Here is a 22,253-nt window from a genome sequence, read left to right on the forward strand (position 1 = left end):
TCTTTGCATACTTCTTGATTTCCTTCCAAAGCCAGTTTTTATGTATCTAATTCCTAGTTATCCTTCAAGGTCTAGTTCCGGTCCCTCCTTCTCTATGAAGATCTCTGTCCTCCCCTTGCACCTCCAACAGCTGGGTCCTCACCTTCAGAGAACTCTCCTTCAGAGTCACACAGCACTGTATGTTCACATGCACTATATGTTTGCTGTATGTTTATAGCAGTCTTATAGGGACCTTATCATGTGATGCTTTACTATTATGTGTTTGGTAGATGGGTTTATATCTTGTGACCCTAACAAAGTAAAAAGTTCCCTGAAGCCATTTTGATATTCATCCCAGTGACAGTATACACTGACTGCTTCAAAAAACATCTTTTGTGGGATTAATTGGAATGGTGGGCAAAACAAGAGATTGTGGCTGTATCTTAAACTAATTCAGTGTTAGTCTTAGGCTGCGTGGTCGACATTTATTGTTTTACCTACTCAGTACCCCTCCTTTCTTCTGAGAACCCCTCTGGTTCCAGATATCCCTTAAGTTCAGCTCCCTACTTAATAATTCCAATAATATAATGCACAAAATTCACTGATCTGTCTAAATATTGGTGAGATGAATTTTTGTCAACTTTAATAGAACAGAAAAGATTATTTCAGTCATTTATATACATATCACTATAAGAAACACTCAGGTTGGCTGGTCTTATGATGCTGAGTGGTGGAGGGCAGAGAAAGTGCTGTGATACATTAACTTGGGGCTACATTCTCAGTTCTTAGTCTGGTTAGGAATAAGAATAATTTCTTTTTTTTTTTTTTAAGGATTGGCACCTGGGCTAACAACTGTTGCCAATCTTTTTTTTTTTTCCTGCTTTATCTTCCCAAACCCCGCCCTGTACACAGTTGTATATCTTAGTTGCAGGTCCTTCTAGTTGTGGGATGTGGGACGCTGCCTCAACGTGGCCTGACGAGTGGTGCCATGTCCGCGCCCAGGATCTGAACCCTGGGCTGCCGCAGCGGAGCGCACAACCTTAACCACTCGGCCACAGAGCCAGCCCCCAGAATGATTTTAATTTTAGCCCTATAAAACTTTCTCCATAATTCACAAATTGTCCTTTGCCTCTGGCAGAGAACTCTTCACATCTAAATATAAAATATAGAATTTAGATGTGCCATCAAAATGATATGGTACCATTATATATTGTAATAATCAACACACTTATTTTGCTTTTATGCCACAGTTTAGACTGGTGCTTTAGTTTAGGAGTCTAATGAATATGATAAAATCTATTTCAAAACAGTGACATTCAGAATCAAAAGCCATATTAGCTAAATGAAAATATAAATGACATGTGGGTAATAGATCTTTTGGCCACTTTTTAGGGAAAGGTTACCTTGAAGCACTTCTGCGTTCTACGCGGCAGTTAGAGAAGACTTTAGGAATAAATTAGTTTTTCATACCATGAGTTAAATGGACTTCCAGAGAAGAAGAGTTTTCTAGATGTAGTGTGTTTTGTGTTTCTTGGTGGCATCAGACTGTGATCATGATACTAGGCGAGAAGATCCAAGTACACAAATATCAGAAGTGTTTGAATGTTAGAACACTAATGAGGTCCCAGCAAAACCAGCTTTCCAGCACATCACCCATTGTCAGGTTCCGGAGCTAAAGAATATCAGAGTGAGTTACTGCAACTATTTTGAAATGTACGCTACTGATACAGGAGGCGAACTTTATAAATGTTTACATTTGTGTTGTTTAAAAGTGGGTGGTTGAAGTGTCATGAAATAGTTTCAATCAGAAAAGTGGTGAGGAGAGTCACTGGGATGGGGACAAAGGAATGAAGAAGAAATAAAAGAAAGACTGGGATCTGTAGAGGCCGACGGAGCTTTCTTGACTTGGTGAATGTATTTTGGAATCGACTTTTAAAATACTTCTACACATTTTTGAACCCTGTTTTGCAATGATGCCTCGTTGCTGTTCATTATAGCCAACCGTTTTCTGCAAAGCTTGAAAGAATGTACTTTACTGAAACTGCCACTCTTTCTTCTGTTCTCTTTGCAACTTAAGCCTCGTATACAGTGTGCATCACAGTATAAATGTCTTAAATTTATATGTCAGTTACCATTTTAACATCACAGACCAAATTTTATTGTATTTTCTTAGTATCCAGCTTAGTACCTTGCACATAATAGGTGCTTAATAAATGTTTATTGACTGAAAGGCCCTATGGACACCTATATAAATTCTACTTATCGGTTAAGACTCAGTTTAAATCCCACACCTTTAATAGAAACTTTTTTGACCACCCCAGATTAAAGAACTGCTTACGCTCATATTTAAATATTAAAAAGATCATCACTTGACTTGTCATAGTTATTTATTGAATCTTGAATTTCCCACTAGGTTGCAGGTAGGTCTACAGCCCTGCAGGGCCGCTGCTAGTTTCTATGGTATTAATATGCAAATTAGTCCCTACTCCCAGCCCTTTGGGTCAGTGCACAGCTGGGGAAGGCAGACCGCACCTTTGTGCCAGAGAAAAAGAAACTTCATCCTCCAAGCAAAGCAGCTCTGTGCCAGGCTGCACGGTTCCAAGGGAGTGGGGGCAGGATTTCAGCACCTCTCTCTCAGGTATCTTTGTGCAGTGCACAATCCGCACAAGTGTGTACAGCAGTCCAAAGCATGATAAATGTTTTGATTGGATTAGATTAGAAGAGGTCTCCTGGGTTCTAGAAAGCAAACCTATAGGGATTATCACACACTATTGCTTTTTGGACTATTTTTGGCAAGTACTCAAATGAGGTGCCACCTTAGAAGTGGACCTTTCAGTGTGTCAGAGTTTTCCTATGTGAAACTTAGATCCTAGAATGAGGAATATTAAAACCTGAGGGGATATTAAAATCTTTTCTTCTGCTGTGAGTTCTATTATTGTTTGGCTACTCATTCTACAAGGATAGTAATTGCTGAATGCTAGAGAGCTATCAGTTTACTCAGAAGCAGTAGTTAGTTCACTGGGAGACCCAAACTGTGTGTAAATTGTGTGTGTGTATGTGAGAAAGAGAGAGATTGACAGAGAGAGAGGGCACACAAGCACTGATTTTGGAGCTAGTAATGGCCTATCTCAAAAATTGTTGTAGATTTGACTTTTGACTTCATTTGAGTTGCACTGAAACAACTTGCTAAAATTTGTTTTTATTTCATTCATTTTCTGGGAGGACACATTGCATCTCTTGGCTATGTCTACTACTCACGTAAATTCAGTGTGACATATTGTAGGGGTAGCAGGCTGGCTATGCTTTGAAATGATCCATCAAACATCAGAAATGTCAATTTGTATAGGAGCAAAGAAACAAACAAAACCAGAGAACTGAGGTTGATTGAAATCTTAAATTATGTTTCTCTTCGGAGGTGGATACTTGATTCATCAAAAAGATGGATTTAGCTGAATTTGGCAAGTTTAACTTAAGTTTGTAGACCCCACAATTGTTTCCCTGAGGGATTCATTACATCTATTGATAGCAGCCCTGCCAGGTAAGTAGTTTCCTGCTTGGGCCTGTTCACAAGGAGCTCCTGTTTGTCATTTGGTTGCATCCTGTGACTAAGCTACAGAATAAAATGTTGAAACTCAATGTGCTTTAATTACAAAATGACCGCACCCACGAAAGATGTAAAGTCTGATTTTGAAAATGGAGGTTTATTTTTGGTTATGATCTCATTTTCTGTCAAAACAAAATAAAACAAAAACCCGAGCCATACTCAAACAACATTGGATCCATTGCCCCGAGCTTTTAAATATGAACATCCTTGACCAGGCCAGACAGCGTCTGTTCTGCACCCCCCAAGGGAAAGGCTGGTCTTTCATCAATTTCAAAAGAGACTTCCTAGCTGGATCTGCTCCCTAGGGATGTTAAGCAATACTGTGTTCAGGGCCAAATTATCAAGGCTGAATTCTCAATGTTACCCAAGAAAATGAGGAAATTCAGTAATAAAGGGTAAAAGCAATAAAACCATGTTTTCAACTTTCCACGTGTTTGCCAGAAGGCATTAATCTCATATGCAAATATTACTAGCTTCTTGGCCTCCTCTATGGTTATTAGGGTGTTAGTAACGCTATGATGGAATTTTTTCCCTCCTAAAGCTTCTTCACTATCGAATTTGAGTGCCATTAGAATATCTGAATACAAAATCATTGAAATGAAAGTCATACGTTACCTTCAAATGCTGATGTTTTAGTTTTTCTTCCTCTATTTTCAGACGCTTCTGTGAGATTTCTTCCTGTACTTTTCTTTTATCCTGAAATAAAAAAGTTCTAGAATAATCTATTTTTTCATTTTGCTTAAATATGTTTCCTTGGGGTTGTTATCAAATAACCGGCCAGCAGTATGCCCTTGGCGTTGGTATGAAGATGCTTTGGAAACTCATATTTCAAAGCAAAGGAGAGCAAAGTGAGATATTCAAAGCATTTTGCTGATGGAAAACGATACAAGGTTCTCTTTCAAAGAGGACTTAAAAATATTTTAATGTTTTTCCTTCCGCTCTCCCCTTTCTATCTTCCCCATTAGTCTAGCGAGATCGAGCTACTGAGTGATGCAATGTAAAAAGTGAATTTTAAGGAGGGAGTTTTGAAATAGGCATGAGGCAACATTGTGAGAAGAGAGGCTGTTCCTGGCACAGGGCTGAAGAAACTGCTGGATAAAATGTCTGCTAATGCAGGAAAACAGGACAGCCTATGGAACGTTAGAAAGCGAGGAAGCTAGAAAGTGAGACTGTTTCCCCCTGTGAACCTTGCTATGGGAAGACAGGGCAAAGGGATCAGATAATACACGTTAACACTAAGAGGGCCTTTAGCTGAGGTTAAAAAAAAATTCATGGAGTTTTGTAGTATCTTCATGAAGTTTAAATTGCATTACCTTAGAAAACCCAGAAAGCATAACTATTAATACACAGAGGTTGTACTTTTTAGAAAATACAGCATATGTACTTCAATAGGCAGCCTGGGTTTGACTTCTGGTTCTGCCATTTACTAGCTCTGTGTCCTTGGACAAAATCCTTAACTTCTCTGTGCCTCAAGGACCTCATCTGTAAAATGAGGATAATCAGAGTATCTACCCCATCAGATATGAGCATTAAATGAGCTAATATATGTAAAAGTTCCTAGAATAGTGCTTGCACATAGTGCTTTATAAGTATTTGTTAAAGAAAATCAAGTAAATAAACACATAACCTGTTAATTTCACAGAAAGCAACATACAGATTCTGATAATGCTTCCATTGGCCTGAAATGTTTTTGAGATTCTTTCTCTGGAATTGCTCGAGACGTTTTACAAGCGATGCAAAAAGATCCTTATTTCCTTATTTTTGACCAGAGGTGACATTATCTTCCACCTTATTTGTAAGAATTATTTTTAGATCTGCCTTCAAAATTGAAGACTCCCAAAGGATAAAAATTTGTTGCCAATGAAGACATCTAAAAGAATGTGAAGCAGGCTCAGAAGGTAATTTAGAAGGGAGAGTTCCAGAAACACTTGGCAGGATTACTGAAGTAAGTACACGGCTTCCTGCTGTGACTCCTTTGAAGATAAAAACTCTTTTATGATGTGTAAGTTCAGGTACATTTGCTGAAGAAAACAACACGTTGTGCTCCAACTTTATGTCGTGCTTCTCTGTGTGTAAGAAGATTATATGACTTCATCAGCACTACTTCTTAAATTTCATAAGCAGCCTTTTGAAAAAAGCAGCCAGGCAAAAGCGTGGATCTTCAGAAACATTTCTGTGGATGAAATCTGGTCATTAGGAACAAAGACTCTGAAAATCTGGGAGTCAATTCTCCGCTATTTCTAGAGGCTGTCGTTGAGCAAATATTAGTAATATTTTAAGTGTCTTGTGCCCAACATTTTGATAAGCATTTTACAGGCACTATTTCACTTAACAGTCATAATAACAAAGAGATATTGTAATAGTTTTTATATTACAGAAAAGGAAATGCAAGCTTAGGGAGATTAACTAATCTAAGCTCTCACAACTAATAAGTGGCAGAACCAGGATTTGAACCCAGGGAATTTGAGTTCAGTCTCCACACTCTTAGCCACTTCACTACACCATTTCCCTGAGTGGAAAATGAGTCCAGCTTCTCACCACTTCCCTCATTGTCCTCTCCATTATGAAGCCCTGTGGCCTGGAGGCAGCACCAGCATAGCCAGCAACATGAGTGGGACCGCTCATGGGAAGGGAGCACATTTTTAGTTCACTGCATGCTGGTGTGTAGCCATCCACCTCTCTCCACGGATAACCCAGAGGGAAGAGCACGTTATGTGTGTGTGACAGTGACTGCTGAACCCAGCAATGCTTCCCCACTCCGTGGATAGTCAGTTTGGGCTGGTTTCACCTTGGGGTTAGTAATAAGGTAATGAAAGCTGTGGGTCTCTACCCACAGGGCATCTGAAGTGTTTTGGCAACACGAGGCTTATAGAAGGGTTGCTAAGGAATACTGTACCAATGTTTTGTCTCTCAGCGGTAATGTGATGCCTCTCTCATATCAGTGTAGGTAGTTAAGAAGGTAATTTTATAATGTTACGGGCTTGATCCTATTTTATGATAGGAGCACTTTTTCCTCACAAGATATCCATCAACAGCAAGTTATTATCCTTTTGCCGAATTTCATAGGGATCTATAAGCATTACTGAAAAATAATATGGCAATAATTTAGTTTTATTATGGTGGAATAAACTACAAGTCAACCTTAGGTTGTATATATGGCTCTATTGCTAGTGTACCAAAAGTTATCATAGCCAGATAATTCCTTCCTGAATTATATGGAACAAATAGACATGAAAGCCATCTGCTTCCCAAAATTTCCCTAGAAGTTTGAGCATCTCTATAGACACCTGTTGTAACCTGGAACATCAGAGAGTTATTAATGTTAACCATTATGAATAACTTAAGTTGCTGTTTACTTTTTCAGTGTTCAACCAATGAAGATTTTGTTCAATGAATAATTGCCTAGACGTTTAGCTGTTTAACTTAGAATATTTTAGCAGTTGACATCCAGAAATTCCAATTCTGTAAAAGGCTGCCTCATAATTATTTTGAAAATTAATTTATTTACTTTGTGCAGCTATAAAGCTATTGTAACCATCATGATTCAATGTTATTACCGCAATTACATACCTAATAAAAGTAAACACGATACTTAGGAGTGTGCATAGTTTAGAGATATTATTGGTTAACAGTTAACTAATATTCTAAAATGTCTGAATCTGTGAAGAAGGGAGGATTTATCCTGAGTTATTTAATGATGAATTTATCCAATACTTAGGTACTGATGTACAAATGCTACGTTCAAGGTGACGTTAGAAGTTGTGCAACGTTTAAAAATTATTCAGAAGTAGATACCTTTACCAAGGAACTTACATTCTCGTAAAGAAAGAAAATCACTTGTACAAGTAACTATAGTCTAAGAAATAAAGTGAGAAATGCCATTACTAAGGTATAAGTAAGGTACAAGGGGAGTTGAAGGGAGACGGGGACGGGCTGCTTCTAGCTGATGTGGTTGGGAGAGGCTTTGAAGCAGCATCTGAGTAGAGTATGTCGGGCACTTGCTGGGGAGCTGGGATGTGGGGAGAAAGGCCAAGTCAAGGGCTCAGTGTGAGCAAAGACCTGGAAGGAGAACATTGGGACACTATTTGGAAGAGCAAATCTGGAATCTAAGTTGCCATACAGGGAATAGTGGGAAATAAAATAAGAATAACAGGATGAGGAGAAATCCTCAATAGGGAAGATTGAATGGTAGTACAAGATGTTTGGAATTATGTATTGAAATAGGCAGCAATGAAAGGTTTTCAGAGGGATAGAAATGATAGAGTTAAAACCATGTTTTTAGAAGTTTAATCTAACTTCATTGTCAGTAGATATTGAAGGAGAAGAACTCGAAGGGGTAGTCAGTTAGGCTACAGTTCGTACATAAGGCCATGAGAGCTCGAACAAGAGGTAGCTGAGGCTGTGGATGTCAGAGATATCAAGGAGTTGAAACTGGCAGGACTCGGCAACGGATGACATTTGGATGCAGGAGAGGAAGAGGTCAAATGGGAGTACAGGCTGTTATGCCTAGGAAACTGACAGGAGAGCAGAATCACTAATAGAAATTGGAAATTCAGGAGAGGGAAGAAAGAGTTTGGGAAGGAAGATGTGGGATTCACATCAAGTTTGAGGTGTCTTTTGGGACAACCAGGTGGAGTTATCTGGTGGGCAGTTGAAATGTTGGACGGAGAGAGACCGGAAGAGGAGGCAGAGCTAGAAATAAAGATGTGGCATTTTGGAAGGGAGAGCTGAGGCCAGGAGACTACATCAGAGCACGACAGGAGACTTTGTTATGAAAAGAAAAAGAGAGCTAAGGACAAATCTTTCATGAAGCACCCACATTCAAGGGGTATAGAAGGAAGAGAATCTATATGGAAGTTTATTTTGGGGTCAATCAGATATTTGTAATAGAACTTGGTGAACTGGGCCAATTTAATTAGTCAAAAGGTTTCAGACTCATTCTGTCAGAAGTCGAGTATCTTATAACTTCATGACGAGCTTTGTTGACATTTTCATTGTTTAAAGTCTCAAAAGAACAATAATAGAAGCTGCTTATTTGAATTTAAATAATACCAACAACGCAGAAATTCCTGGTGATGTGCAAATAATGGTAACCTTGAAAGAGAAGGATGTGCTAAACCGGGATTCCTAGAAAAGACTCCTGAGCGTAGTTAGAGGTTTACCAGGTTTCAATGAAGGCAGATTTTAAACATTCTTGAAAAACAGTTCTTAAAAAAAAGATTCTGGAAAAAGGGGGCAAACTTTTCAAGAGGGAAGATAGGTCATGCAGTATGGGCAGTTTACAAGTGGAAACATGGCTACACAATTACAAATGGTGTCAGGTAAGGAGGAAAGAGAACTGCTATAAACAAAACTGATCCAAATAGTTTAACGTCACGGGGAGCTCCCCAATGAGCTCGTGAAACTGAGAATGAAGATAAGCAAGTGGTACCCATTCGTAAAGTGTAAATAAGGTAAAACTCCAGGGTGACGTGAAGACGTGAAGCGTGTGAAAAACACCGAGGGCACAAAAAGCATGTGTCTCAATAAACATATATATTTAAGTTACGTTGACAGCAAAAAGCTAAAGGTGATACTCAGACTACTGCTGAGATACATAGTGTACTATTGACATGATGGAGAGAAACTAGGACTATGCCATTCCTATTTTGCCTTCGTATTTTTGATTAAGGAGAATAATCTTGATCCTGGAAATGGTAGAATAAATATGCTTAAAGGGAAATTAAAGTCCAGGGGGAAATAGAGCACCAAAGACAGAGCAGCTCAGACTCTGATAGGTTTCATTTCAGGGAGTGGAAAAATTTAAATACACGATAGAAATATATTGTCAAGTAATCTTGGAATGTTGGGTGAAATGAAGAGTTATCCGAAGACCAAAAGTGGCAAATGCCCCAAGTTTTCGAAGAGGGAAAAAGGTGAATTGTGAATATTTAAAATTGGTGAATTTATTGGTTAATCCCTGGCAAAGTTGTAGAATGAATTATTAAACTTTTTTTTTTTTTTTTTTTGGTGAGGAAGACTGTCCCTGAGCTAACATATGTGCCAGTCTTCCTCTACTTTGTATGTGGAATGTCATCACAACATGGCTTGATGAGCGGTGTGTATGTCCGAGCCTGGGATCTGAACCTGCGAACCTCAGGAAGCTGAAGCAAAGCACATGAACTTAACCACCATACCACCAGGCCAGCCCCTAAACAGTGTTGTATTTAGACATAAAAAAGTCTGAGAGATAGTATTCAATTATTAAAGACAAAGCATTTAAAATTGATTTTATTTCTTTTGCTTAATCTTTTAAGATCTGCAGATGAAGATTATGATGGTCATAACAATAGCTAATATTTATTGGGAAATTTTTATGTGTCAGGAACTACTTAAATGTATCAATTTATTTAATCTTCCCCAAATTTCTATAAAGTAGGGACTACTTTAATCCCCATTCAGTAGGTGAAGAAGAAGAGGAATGGTGACATCTAGATCACGGGAATTCGGTCAATCTTGGCTTCACCATGACTTGACAAAGTTTATTTTATTCTTTTGGTAATTGGTGTAAATGTGAATAGATAGGAATATTTATTTGAAAGTGATTTTTAAACCAAAATCCTTTTAAACCAATGCCCTGTAAGAAGACATAAAAAAAACTAAAACTAAATCCAAGAAAAAAACAAACATAAAGATATGGAGGTAACTTTCTGAATCAGAATTTCAAAGGTGAAGTGGGGGTGGGCTGGAAGATTTATTGTTAAAAACTGCTCCAGGTAACTTTAATGATTAGCCAGGTAACTTTAGTGATTGAAATAAAAAATGACCAAATCAAGATTTCAGAACATTTTATCTGTTAGGAACGATGGACTCAAATTAGTGATTAATTTCATTATTAATAAATGAAACTTTATAATATGTTAATTGTAAAACGTGAAAAATCCAGACAACTTTAAAGAAGAATATAAAAATCCCCTGTACACTCACGTCTTAAGAAATAACTACTGTCAACATTTTCTTTTAATCTTTTTTTAATACATCCAAGCCACATATATGCACGCTTACACAAACACACATGGGCAAACCACACAAAAAGGCCTATACACAGAGTTTTGTGTTCTACCTTTTACATTTAATATTGTGTCATGAACATTTCTCATATAATTCAATTTTATTAGTAAAAATATTAAATTTTATTCAGAATATTGTAATTTGCTTAATCAGTCTCCCTTTTTCTGCCTTTTAGGTTGTTTTAAAGCTTTTGCTATTATAAGGAGTTGTGTGATGAAGTTTCTCGTACATAAATTTTTGACCACTTTTCCCTGATTATTTCCTCAGGATGGGTCCCTAGATCTTAGTCACCTAGTCAAGGGGTAGGAAGGTTTTAAAGATTCTTGCTACAGATCGCTAAAAAGACCTCAGCGAAAAGCAGTTGTAGCATGTTTCCACAAACAGTGTCCATCGTCTCGTCCTTACTAATTATGAAGATTACAAGTTAAAGATCTTTTAGCAATTTGATAGAGCAAACTAGTATCTCATTTTGATGTCTTAATGAGATTTCTGAGATTAGTGTGGTCAAATTATTCATCATTTTTTTAGCTATTTATATTAATTATTTTTTTAAATCACCTGTTTGTGATGTCTACTCATTTTTCTGTAAAGCTTATTAATTATTTACTTAGTGATTTGTAAGAGCTCTTTCAATTAGGGATAGTAATCTTTTGTTTGCCATATTAGCTGTAAATAAATTTTTCTTATTTGCTTTTAAATTTTATTTATGGTGTTTTTAGAAGCACTGAAAGTTTATTTTTTTTCCATTGCTTTGATGCTTTTAATACATTTTTCATATGAGATAGGGTAATTATACAGTATTTTCTAAAGATTAAAAAAAAACCTCTTTAGTTGAAGATTTCTTGAGTTACGGTAAATGCTGAGGATCTAATATTTTTTCCAAATTTTTAACTAATCTGAAGTTTATCGAAGAATTTTTTCCTATTGATTTACTTTTCCTTTCATTTACTAACTTGGTCATTTACTAACTTTCAACATTTGCTAATTCTTTAAGTACATTAAGGGCTGGCTCCTGGTATAGTATACCTGTATAGTTTCTTTAATTATTGACTTCAGTACTAATACTACAGAGTTTAGATTATGTGCCAATGAGGTAAATTAATGCTAGAGTGGGCAAGTTTTCCTTTATCGCTCTTATCTAAAATGTTTTGATTAGTAGCAGTAGTTTATTTTTCCTGTTGGACTTTGGATCATTTTGTTAAATTCCAATAGAAACACAATCGAAAACCCAATCAGTTCCTTATCTCTCCTCAGTCCCACTAATTCAAAAAAACCAATCAACCAACCAACCAAATAAACAAAAACTGCACACCCTGATGGAATTTAACAAGTTCCTCCTAAGAGTAATTATCATTATCCAGAGATAATCAGAGATCAATATTTTTATAAATGATTTGTATCTGCATGATGTATTGCAGTTTATGTAAAATTGGAATTGCTTTTTACGTGTTTGGTAATCTGACATTTCTTTTAAAATATCATGAACATGATGATATACCATGTCACTAAATAGTCTTCTAAATTAATTTTAATGGCTGCATATTATTTCATATGTATATATGTATATATATGTATACATATATATATATACATATGCAATATATATATTCAGCTCATCCCTATTTTTGGACACAGTTTGCTTCCACTTTTGTATTATAAGAAATGGCTTTGTTGTATTATGAACATCTTAGGAATCCATCTTCGTGTGCATCTCTTATGCTTCTTTAGTATAAGTTCCTTGTTAATGAAATTCTGGGTCAAAGGAAAAAAGTTTTTGAGTTTTCTTTTACCACTTGCCAAGCTGTACTATTTTATCAATTCCATGCTGCCACCAGTGGTGACTAAAATGCCTCCTTAGAGATTTTGATTGGAATTGCACTAAACTTATACATTTGGAAGTATATGGCAGCTTTTTTTGTATTCAGACTTCTTGTTATGGAATGGTGTGCTTTTCCAGACCCATATATTATATTGCTTAGTAAAGTTTCATTATATAAATCCTATACATTTCCTTAGTGGGTATCAAAGTATAAAAGTTTCTTCATACAAATCCTGCACATTTCCTAAGTAGGATTATTTTTGGGTTTTAAGAGCTCTTTTTAAAATTTTGTAGCTATTAGGAATGTGATATTTTTATATTACACTACCTGAATAATTATTGCTTTTCAGAAAGCTATTGACTTTCATATATTCATTGTGCATCTGATTAGGTACTCTCAAGTTAATTCTGATTCTTAATTTTAGAGACACTGAAGCCGAGGCTGGTGAGTTTATTAAATTTCCCGAGTCATATGGTTGGTCCAGCATTGGAATTGACGTTGAACCTAATTTTCTATAACTCCAAAGGTGACACTTTTAATACCACAGCTTGTTGCTTCCCAAATATATCAGTAGAAATACAATTCCCCAAACAAGTGATGTTAAGCACCAAGGGGCTCTGTACTGGTCAGAGTGTTCTGTTCAACTCTTCGCAACAAATTTTAAGAGTAACACTGACATTTTGAAGAGTGTCTAGAATGAGCCTGTGGTATGAGGAATCACTGAAATTAAGAAAAGGAGCTGTATAGCTTCAATGGCTAGAGTCATGATAATTGGGTAGAAGTTGAAGGAAATCAGATTCTGGTGCATTTTGTCAGAACTCTTAACACAGAGAGCTGCCCTGAAATGGAATAGGGTGTTTGGGAGGACTGGGTCCACCTGCTAGTGGAAGTGTTCTAGGAGAGGCTGGGTGAGCATATGGTATAAAGAGGACGGGAATGCGGACAAAGAGATATCCAACTTTCTACTGGTTTTATGATTATTTCTGCATGTAGCTTTGAAATAACTTGGTTCTTAAGTTAGCCACAGGAATTGGATGTGGTTATCACTAATACTTGTGGGGTGAATTAAAAAGCACAAGTTTTCTAAACCTCATTTTATTCAGTAGGTTTAGTCTTCTCTCCCAGTATTACAACAGATTGTAACAGATCTCCACCTAGATTCCAGTTTGTGTTCTACTTTTGTGTTCCTTTGTCTATACTTTCTTGCTTATTCCAATGAATAGTGACAAAACAAAACAAGGATAAACAACAAACAGAAAACCAGCTTTTGAATAATCAAGGGTGATGGTAAACTTGGCTGTGTCTTCAGTGAAAAGAAAACAAAAATCTGTTAGCAGGCCAGACAATCATTAGCTTTCTCGCCCTTTTCAGTTTGATGGCACTCCTTCATTCATTCATTCACTCATTGGCAATTTTTTTTTTGTGCTCTAGCTAGCGTTGAGCTCAGTGTTGGGAGCTGAGAGAGACGCAACAATTTTTTTTGCCTTAAGAAATCCTGGCTTGAGGAAAGAAACTGTGAAATGAAGGCAGGGTGGGGAGAAGGTAACAAATGCTTAGAATATGGGATGCTCTGAAAATGATTCTGTCCCAACCCTGTTAAAGCAATAACAAATGCTTCTGAAATGGCATCGCATTCTTTCCTTTCCCACTTCTACTCCTGGCAGACTGGGGAAGTGGAGAGGTGAAGGTCTGGTTTGGGTTAGAAAATGCAGTTAAGTGAAGCAAAACTTTCATAGGTTCTGCTCCGCTTCAAACTATTCATAAGAGTGGACAACAGAGGAAGTTCTGATTGAGGGTGAGGTTTGTGGTTTTGATGTTTATTAGAATTTATTGCATGTCGTGGTCAGAGAATCTGACAAGCAGAAGAATGGATTCAATGTCCTACTGTTTAACTAATCCCTTAACTGTTCTTTATCTTGGGTTTTCCACCTATAAAATGAAGATGGTAACATGACCTTTTGCAAATGCTCATAGGGCTGTTTGGACAAATGAGATATGGATGTGAAAGTTTTATTTTTATTTCTTTAAAGCCAAAATGCTAGGAAAGAATAGGTGCTGTTATTAATCTCAGAATTCCTTTGCTTAAATGTCCTTTATGTTCTAGATTTGTTAGCATGGATTGATCTTGAATAGTTCTTGTGGCTCATTTGAAATGCAGCATCACCCTATGTCAATCATAGATGCAGTTACACATTGAAAACTTGGTGCTTAGGACAGAAGCCAGTTTCAGTTTCCATTCAGAGCTTGAGAGAATAACCTGGATTTATGTTTTAAATGGTGTGACTGAATTCACTCAGTCACTGGGGTTTTATGTAAAAACCGTAGATACAGACCTCACTCAAATTACCCCTATGGTGTTTTGGGAAAGTAAACATCCCACAGGGTTCCTGGTGAGGAAACTACCTGAGGCAGTAGATTTTCAGGGAGTCTCTTCCCAAAGTGACACTACTGCCATTTAAATAAATTAAATGCTCTTATTTTATTTAAGAGAAACTAGGTAGTTGAGACTGAACATTAGGGTGTAGGAGTCCTGTTTCAGCTTTAGCACTGAGCTACGCTGCAGTCCGTTAGATTCGAGTCAGACTCAGGTGCTTACACTCTCATTTATTTCAATCACAGTTTTCTAAAGAAGTAACTTTTCCTTTTCACCATCCAGCAACGTTCAGAAAGTTCATGGGGATCTTCGTCAGCAGAGGGATTAAAAAGTGGCATTATCATTCTGTAGCACACTGGAAAAACCTTCCCGTTATCAAAAAGCAGTTTCCTTAAGAAGCTATCAAAATTATTACACCTCATCCCTGTGGGTCTCCTTTGTGGGTGGGCTATTATGTTTGGCAAAGAAATGTGGCATAGCACATTTGTTTGAAGAAAGCTTTCCCTTTCTGGAAGAAACATGTAATCTCAGTACAGCACTGTGGAAAATTGTGCAGAGGCTTTATTGTTTGAATATTCTGGCACAGGACTTCTTTACTTAGGAGATTCCTACATCTCCATGTACCATTGTGATGTGAATGTCTTTGGATGCTCATGACCAGTTGGGAGTTCTTCGGTAACTTTGTCTTAACCGTAGGTATGTGGGAACAATGGTGCATTATACATTCTTTTAGCCATTATTGTTTTAAGAAGTCCTTAGAACTATAAATAATACAAAGGTCCAAACACATATTAAAGTAGTTCTTTAGTCAAGATCCAGGCTGGTTTGCTCTTGTTTTCACTCTTGCATTTGTACGGGCAGAATGAATAGAGAAAAAATGTATACAGTCAGCCTGGGAAATGGAAGTAGGGCTGGCTTCTTGGGCGTGTGACCTGTGAAATCACACATGGCACCACTCTGAGAAGGGCCCAGCACTTACTTTTAATGCTGTTAAACTTCTGCTTTACCATCTTGAAATTCTGAATATTTTTTGAACAAGGGTCTCCACATTTTCATTGTGTACTGGGCCCCACAAATTATGTACCAGGTCCTACTTTGAGGTCATTAATTGTCTTATTAATTGTTAGAAGATCCCAGATATTGACAAAAAGAGAATGAGCTGAGGTAGAGTGTCCAGTGACAGGCAACACGTGCTAAAAAAATAACCACAACGCCGTGTGATTATATTCTTGTTTTAATATTGGTTTCTGTATTGGGTAGATTTCTGTTGTATGTAAATAACTTTTTGCCTCCTAAATTTCTATGTTTATAAGTCTAGAAAAAAATTCCTTGGGAGTGGAAAGAAACAGGGAGTGGATCCGGGGAAATGTGAGAGCTCCTTATTATTTTGCGTCATGAGCAGCTTTGGCCAGCAAATCTGGCTCTGTTGCTCAGATTCCAGTGTCGGAACTTTATATGGCTCTTTTCCAAATGGAGTCAGTCCTAGGCAGGTGCGTGTTCTTGTGATTATTGCTATTGTCTAACTTCTGACAGAGCTCACCTCCTTCACATCTGTGTTCAAATGTCACCTTGGTATGAGGCCCTTCGTGACCACTCCCACCCCTCTCCCACCCCACTCCTGACACTCCTGATTCCCCTTACTTCATTTCTTTTCCTTTAAATCCATAAGACTTGGCACTTCGTAGCATTATGGTGCTCAGTAACCATTAACTGAATAAACAAATGAAAGAATGAGTTGATAACACACATTCCTGACAGTGAAAAGTAAGCTTTGATGAGACTAAAAATGTCAGCTTTATTATCACCCCTTTTCTTCCTCCACTGGGTTTGTTCTTTGCAAATTGATTCTAGTTCTCAGAATTCTTCCGAGCTCATCTGCCCAACAGTACTATTTTTGTAAGTCTATGATCTCTAGCCAGTTTAAGATCTAGGAGTTTTCCAGTCCGAGTATCCCCATATTATTTAGTAACAGTATTTTGTAACATCACCGTTGGAATGGAGATAAGACAGCGCATTCCTTGCAGAGGAGGATGTCAACAGTGTATGGAATATTACTAATCCTACGGGATCTGTCTATTTCTGGGGGGAATTCACTTGGGCCTTGTCACTGTGCTAGTGTGGGTCATGTTCACTTCCAGAGAGGAACTCTGCAGGGATAACTCTGCCACTCCTGTATCTCCCTCTTTCCAAGAATGCTGGAGACGTTGGCATCGTCAGTTCCAGTAACATTAAAAGGGAATTTCAAATTACTAGTCTACTTAGCTCTCCTTTGGTATAAAAATCAGCTATTTGTTAAAATATGTACTAACCTGAAAAGAGTCACAAGAAACTTTTTCATCTAAGTAATATTTAATCAGTTTGAAGCAGCCCTATTTTTGAGTTTTAGTTGAAAACTGAACTCTTTGGCTAAGACATACTTTGATCACTAATTTAGTGTGGGAAGAGTTGGCACATGGATAAAGTAATGAAGGAGGAACATGAGTAAGTATACAAATAGAATCCGTATTTGGTACACCAGAACTGAAATACTTTCTTTCAAATAATCAGTTCTGTGTCCTTTCATAATTTTGTCCTTATTCTCTTTAGGTCTTTGAGAAGACTTCTGTGTAATCTAAAATTCAATTTACTGATAAGAGAAATGAATGGCACCATCACAGTCATTTAGTTTCAGTTCGAGAGCCTAAGTGCCACGTTCTGTCTACTTACTGTGTTTCACCTTTTCTTTTTGAGGAAGAAGAAGCCTGGCACTTGACTTTGTCAAGTTATAGGCATATACATTTGTCTTTTCAATTCTTTGCAATGAAAATAATGACTTTTTGGATACTCGAAACCAGGTGGAATAAATACAACAGTGAAGATTACTTCATTTCATAGCCACGAATTGGAGGAACAAATTTTAATATAAAAATCAAATAGATCTTAGGGTGTAAAAAGTTTTTTTTTTTTTTCCTAACAAAGTGAAGTCTGAGAGTTGCTGCGTTCGGGTAGATTGGGCAATAGTCTTGTGCTTGAGGTATAGAAAAATTGTTTCAGTTCAGGGAAATAGGAGGAAAACAGTTTAAATGAGAAGATTGTCCCTGGGTTTTAGTCTAGGTCAGAGGTTTTGAAGATTTTATGTACTTCCAAAAGGGAAATAATCCCTGCAAACTCTCTGGATACTGTGTGTTTTCATTTTCCCAGGGGCAAGGGGCACAGCTGAGGTGGCTTCCTGGGTAAGGCAAGGGTGGAGAAAGTGGCATTTCCCAGGGCGTCCAGGAGGGAGAGGAGTGGATGTGTTGTTTCCATGGACACCCCGCTGCTCCATGTTCCCTCGAGGTGGTGACAAATGTGACTGGACTTAGCCTGGAGACTGGCCCCAGCTAGTGGGAATTTGTTGCCATAAACTTGCCCCAATTTTTTCTCTACGACCTTTATACAAATATATTACTTCCAAGATAGAACTATTTTGTGATCTTACTTTGGAGATTTGCTTAATTTTTTCTAATGGGCTATGTTTAGGCTAATGAAATTATCCAAAAAGGAGTCTTTTTTAAATCATCCACGAAAGCACATGCCAGTATGTTCAGGAGTCTACTTACGCTCCTGTCTGCTTGTAAGGCATTCTCACTCCTCTTCCATCTCTATTTGCATTTGGACCCCTCAGTAAAAATTCCTAGTCTTCCTGAATAACCATATGGGGTCATACCTTTAGAGCATGTGCTGCTTTGGTGTGAATTACAAGGTGCAAGGGGGTAATGAGGGCTTAAGCAAGGGGTGCTCCAATTCAAAAAGGAAAATGTGGAACAAGGGGCTATGTGTTTATTTTGTTGGATACATGGTTTAATTTAGTTAATTAGGAGACAGACACATCAGAAAAGCAGAGCTTGTGCCCACACAACTCACACAGTCTGATAAAGTAACCTTTTCACAACAGCTGTGATGCAAAAGGCCCACGCCAAAAACAACAGAGCAGGGTTGAGTTCCTGTCCCTTAAAACAGGACAGCTGAACCGGTGGCTGAGTTTAACAACAAAGAAGAACAAAGCAAAACAAACAACAATTCAAATCAAAGATTTTTGAAGAAAGGAAAGTGAACTAATTAGAAGTTAGACATTTCAAATGCATTGTCTTTTGAAAAAGTGCCAAGCTTATCCGTGAACTTCTGGTTCCTTCCTTACCATTGGCTGAGAAAATATTTCAATTTTTTGAATCCTTTCTGGGAGGAACTCAGACTGCCTCCATTTACTAAAAATCCTAAATTGGGATTAGCATTATTACTTACGCTATGCGAATTTGAAGAGCAAAGAAAAATATCCTCCTACCTACTCTGAATTAGCGTCAGTTTTTAAAAAGTGCTCATTTCTTCCTGACAGCTAATGTCAGTGGTAGAAAATGCTGAGAAATTCGGGTGCTGATTTGCAAAGTTTCTTTTCTTTAAAAAAATTATATCATAAGCTGTAGCCAATGAAAAATGACTGTGCCACAGATTTCCAAGTTACTGCCAAATAGAGGACTTTATAAAATTAAAAAAAAAAAAAGCTGGATCATTTAAGGAAAGTAATTCATTTCTTGCTTTGACTTTTTCCCAGAACAAACATAAAAAATGCACTATTTTTTCTTCCCGGTATTAACAAAATATTTTCTAAATCCATTGCATTGCGTGCATTGCATTCCTGTATCAGGATCTTACTCAGTTTGTGACTCTGCTGGAAACTGATATCTTGGAATTCACCTGATCCGTGCTTTTACCTACGTTTCTCCTGTTTAATGCTTAGTTTAAGTCCAACGACACTCATTTTAATTCAGTTAGGCTTTCTGAAACATACTACCACACTACAAACAAAAAGTTTCAAGTCGTTTGTTTTATTTCTTTTTCTCCCTCCTCCCTTTGAAAAGATTTTAACTTTTTGGTGTATTAATTGTCTACAGACGTTTCCAAGTTGGAGATCTGTTTTTTGATCTAACCTCTGTCAAACATAAATTTAAAGAAGAACCTGCATTTTTAAGGAACCGAGAGAGTGAATGACAGTTAAGCAAGCTGCCTTCAAAGCTTCTGATTGCTCTTTGGAATGTAGGCAGAGTTTTTAGGAAGATCAAGAACGTGTGCCCTGCGCTCAGGTTCCGGAGCCCGAGAGTTACAGAGGGTCACAAGGGTTAAGAGAGTGGTAGAGACACGTCCATGAGGGTGACAGTTGTGACTTTCCACTTACAGGGGCTCCGCGGCAGGGGCAGCTAGCAACGTGCCTGCCTGCCGTTTCTCTAATCAACCACCTCCACAAGTTATAACTGTATGCAGACTTACTGTGATGGCCTGGAGTCTTTCCTTCACCAGCTCGGCTTCTTCCATTCTAGAGGTCAAGGACAGGCAGTCGGGGAAGGCAATCCAAAGCTACCATAAAGCAGGAGCCTCCGCGGGGAGAGGAGCGGGGGTGACAGAGGAGAAGCAGGGAGAAATCCGCTCTTTGCACCAGGGGAGAAAAGCAGAAATCCCCCACTCGGCAGGAGCGTCTCTGAGCAGATGTACGATCAGGCCAGACAGACACATGTAATGAGGGTGTGCTGGGGAGGCAGACGCTGAGGCTCCTGGCACGAGTTGACTGACAAGTTTGAACGGCAGCGGCACAAGCCCTTTTCCTTCAGGAGCTGCCAGCTCTTTGTTGTAATGTGCACAGTTAGCAAGGCACATTTTCTTATTAACTGTTCCCTACCCAATTCATTGTTTTCCAGGAGTGGCACAGGGAGCCCACACGCTGAGTGTTTAATTAGCCTCTGCTCTAGCCACACACAACCCTCTCTGTATGTGTGGGTCTGTGTGTGTTTGCGCAAAGTTAGTTCACCTGCGTTCCCTCCAGAGTTTACAAAGATACAGCCTCACCTGGCCAAATAATTTGCTTGCCTTTCTCCCTTGGGTTGGCTTTACATAATAACAAAAAATTCTAAAGTTACTTTGGAACTTGACATCGTGGTAAATTTACATCAGGCTGTCCTGCCCGCTCCCTTTCCCTCCCTCTTCAGCAGTTTGTTTCAAACTTTGGAATCATTAGGCTAAGGAGAAACCAAAGGTGTTAATATGACCGTAAAGAACTCGGCCCACCAGCAGTGTTCAGTACGGTTTCAATGTCAAGTACCACCCTCTATTATTTCTTGTCTCGGATCCCTATGGAATGCAGGTCTTTCTTGGACCTTGTTCAGAAATGACACTCTCGGCTTTCAGCAAGGTGCCCGTTTTGACCTCGCTAGTTGTGCAAGAGAAAGCAGTGAGCCTTTGAAAGTGTGATGAGACATTCTGTAACTCATGCGGTCCGGCGCCGTGTGGCTGTTCTCTAGCCCTTTAGAAAAAGGAAGTCAAGCCCAAAGAAACTCTTAGGTCAAAGCAGAGGCTGGGGAGCTTCACAATTGACTGTTTTATTTCCCCTACCACTTCTTTAATTAAATTTTGATGTAGTAAACCCTAATTACCATCAACCTCTTTATTACGTGTTCGGATGCTCTCAAACACCTTCATATCAACGTTCAGCTGAAGAGGTTAAAAGGACAACACAAACATTGAACATATGATTTAGTCTCCTTTGCATTGTTGATATCAGTAATAACAACAGCCAGTATTTATTGAGGACTCCCTATGGGCAAAAGATTTACATTTTATTTATCTTACAAGGTGCTGGGAGACAGGTGCTATTTTAAAAATATTTAAATATATGGCTCCCTGTGCCACTCCTGGAAAACAATGAATTGGGTAGGGAACAGTTAATAAGAAAATGTGCCTTGCTAACTGTGCACATCCTATTTTAAAAATGTGGAAACAAGCTCAGAGAGGTAATTTGCCACATGGCTAATAAGTAGCAAAGCCAGGATAGGAACCTAGGCTGTTTGACTTTATAATGGCCATTCATCATGGCCTGCCCAACAACAGGGCAAGGTGAGAGATGGGCTGAAGATTAAATCAGTCTTTATGAGAAAGAGTTGGAACCCCAGCCTCCTCCTCCATTTAGCTCCCAGAACACTTACAGGTGGGTGCAAACCCCTTGGGCAGAACCCTGCGGGAATGTCCTCTGGATAAACTTGGTGGCCCTAGTGAGAAAAGATTCCCCATATTGTCATGTGGAGCTACTCAACCACAGAACCCTAAGGTGAAACCCACCAGCTTGAAGAGTCTGCTATCGTACTTGACGGTAGTTTGTCCTTGCTGATACATCCTCAATAGACATTTAGGGAGCCTAGAGAATAGGAGAATTGATTAGGTGTGGGCCAAGTTTGATTACTATTGGATGGATGTTTAAGCTTAAAAAAATCAAACTTTCCAAACTTTTGATTTTGTTTATCTGCAGATCCTGGCCGAATTGAAAGACGAGAGAGCAGTAGTGATAAATATCTCGGTCAGAATCGCATATTTGCTGCCCAGAACAGATGGGCAGTCATCCAATTATTAGTCTGGATCTTTTCCCAAA

The 22,253-nt window shown here is 38.3% G+C and overlaps 1 protein-coding gene and 1 long non-coding RNA gene across 3 annotated transcripts in view; one reads left to right on the forward strand and one right to left on the reverse strand.

The window, feature by feature from the left end:
- PALMD (palmdelphin) overlaps positions 1 to 20,664 on the reverse strand; it is a 46,244-nt gene extending 25,580 nt beyond the window's left edge. The window contains exons 1-2 of the mRNA XM_008507485.2: positions 20,108 to 20,664; positions 4,199 to 4,279 (exon numbers count right to left, since the gene is read on the reverse strand). Of these exons, the coding sequence (XP_008505707.2) occupies positions 4,199 to 4,279; positions 20,108 to 20,152 (126 nt within the window). The 5' untranslated portion in view covers positions 20,153 to 20,664. The remainder of the gene's footprint in view (positions 1 to 4,198; positions 4,280 to 20,107) is intronic.
- Positions 1 to 22,253, forward strand: part of LOC103540730 (uncharacterized) — a 147,381-nt gene that overhangs the window by 19,425 nt on the left and 105,703 nt on the right. The gene's annotated exons all lie outside the window — the stretch shown is intronic.

This window comes from Equus przewalskii, chromosome 24, assembly GCF_037783145.1.
Source record: "Equus przewalskii isolate Varuska chromosome 24, EquPr2, whole genome shotgun sequence".
Taxonomy (NCBI): domain Eukaryota; kingdom Metazoa; phylum Chordata; class Mammalia; order Perissodactyla; family Equidae; genus Equus; species Equus przewalskii.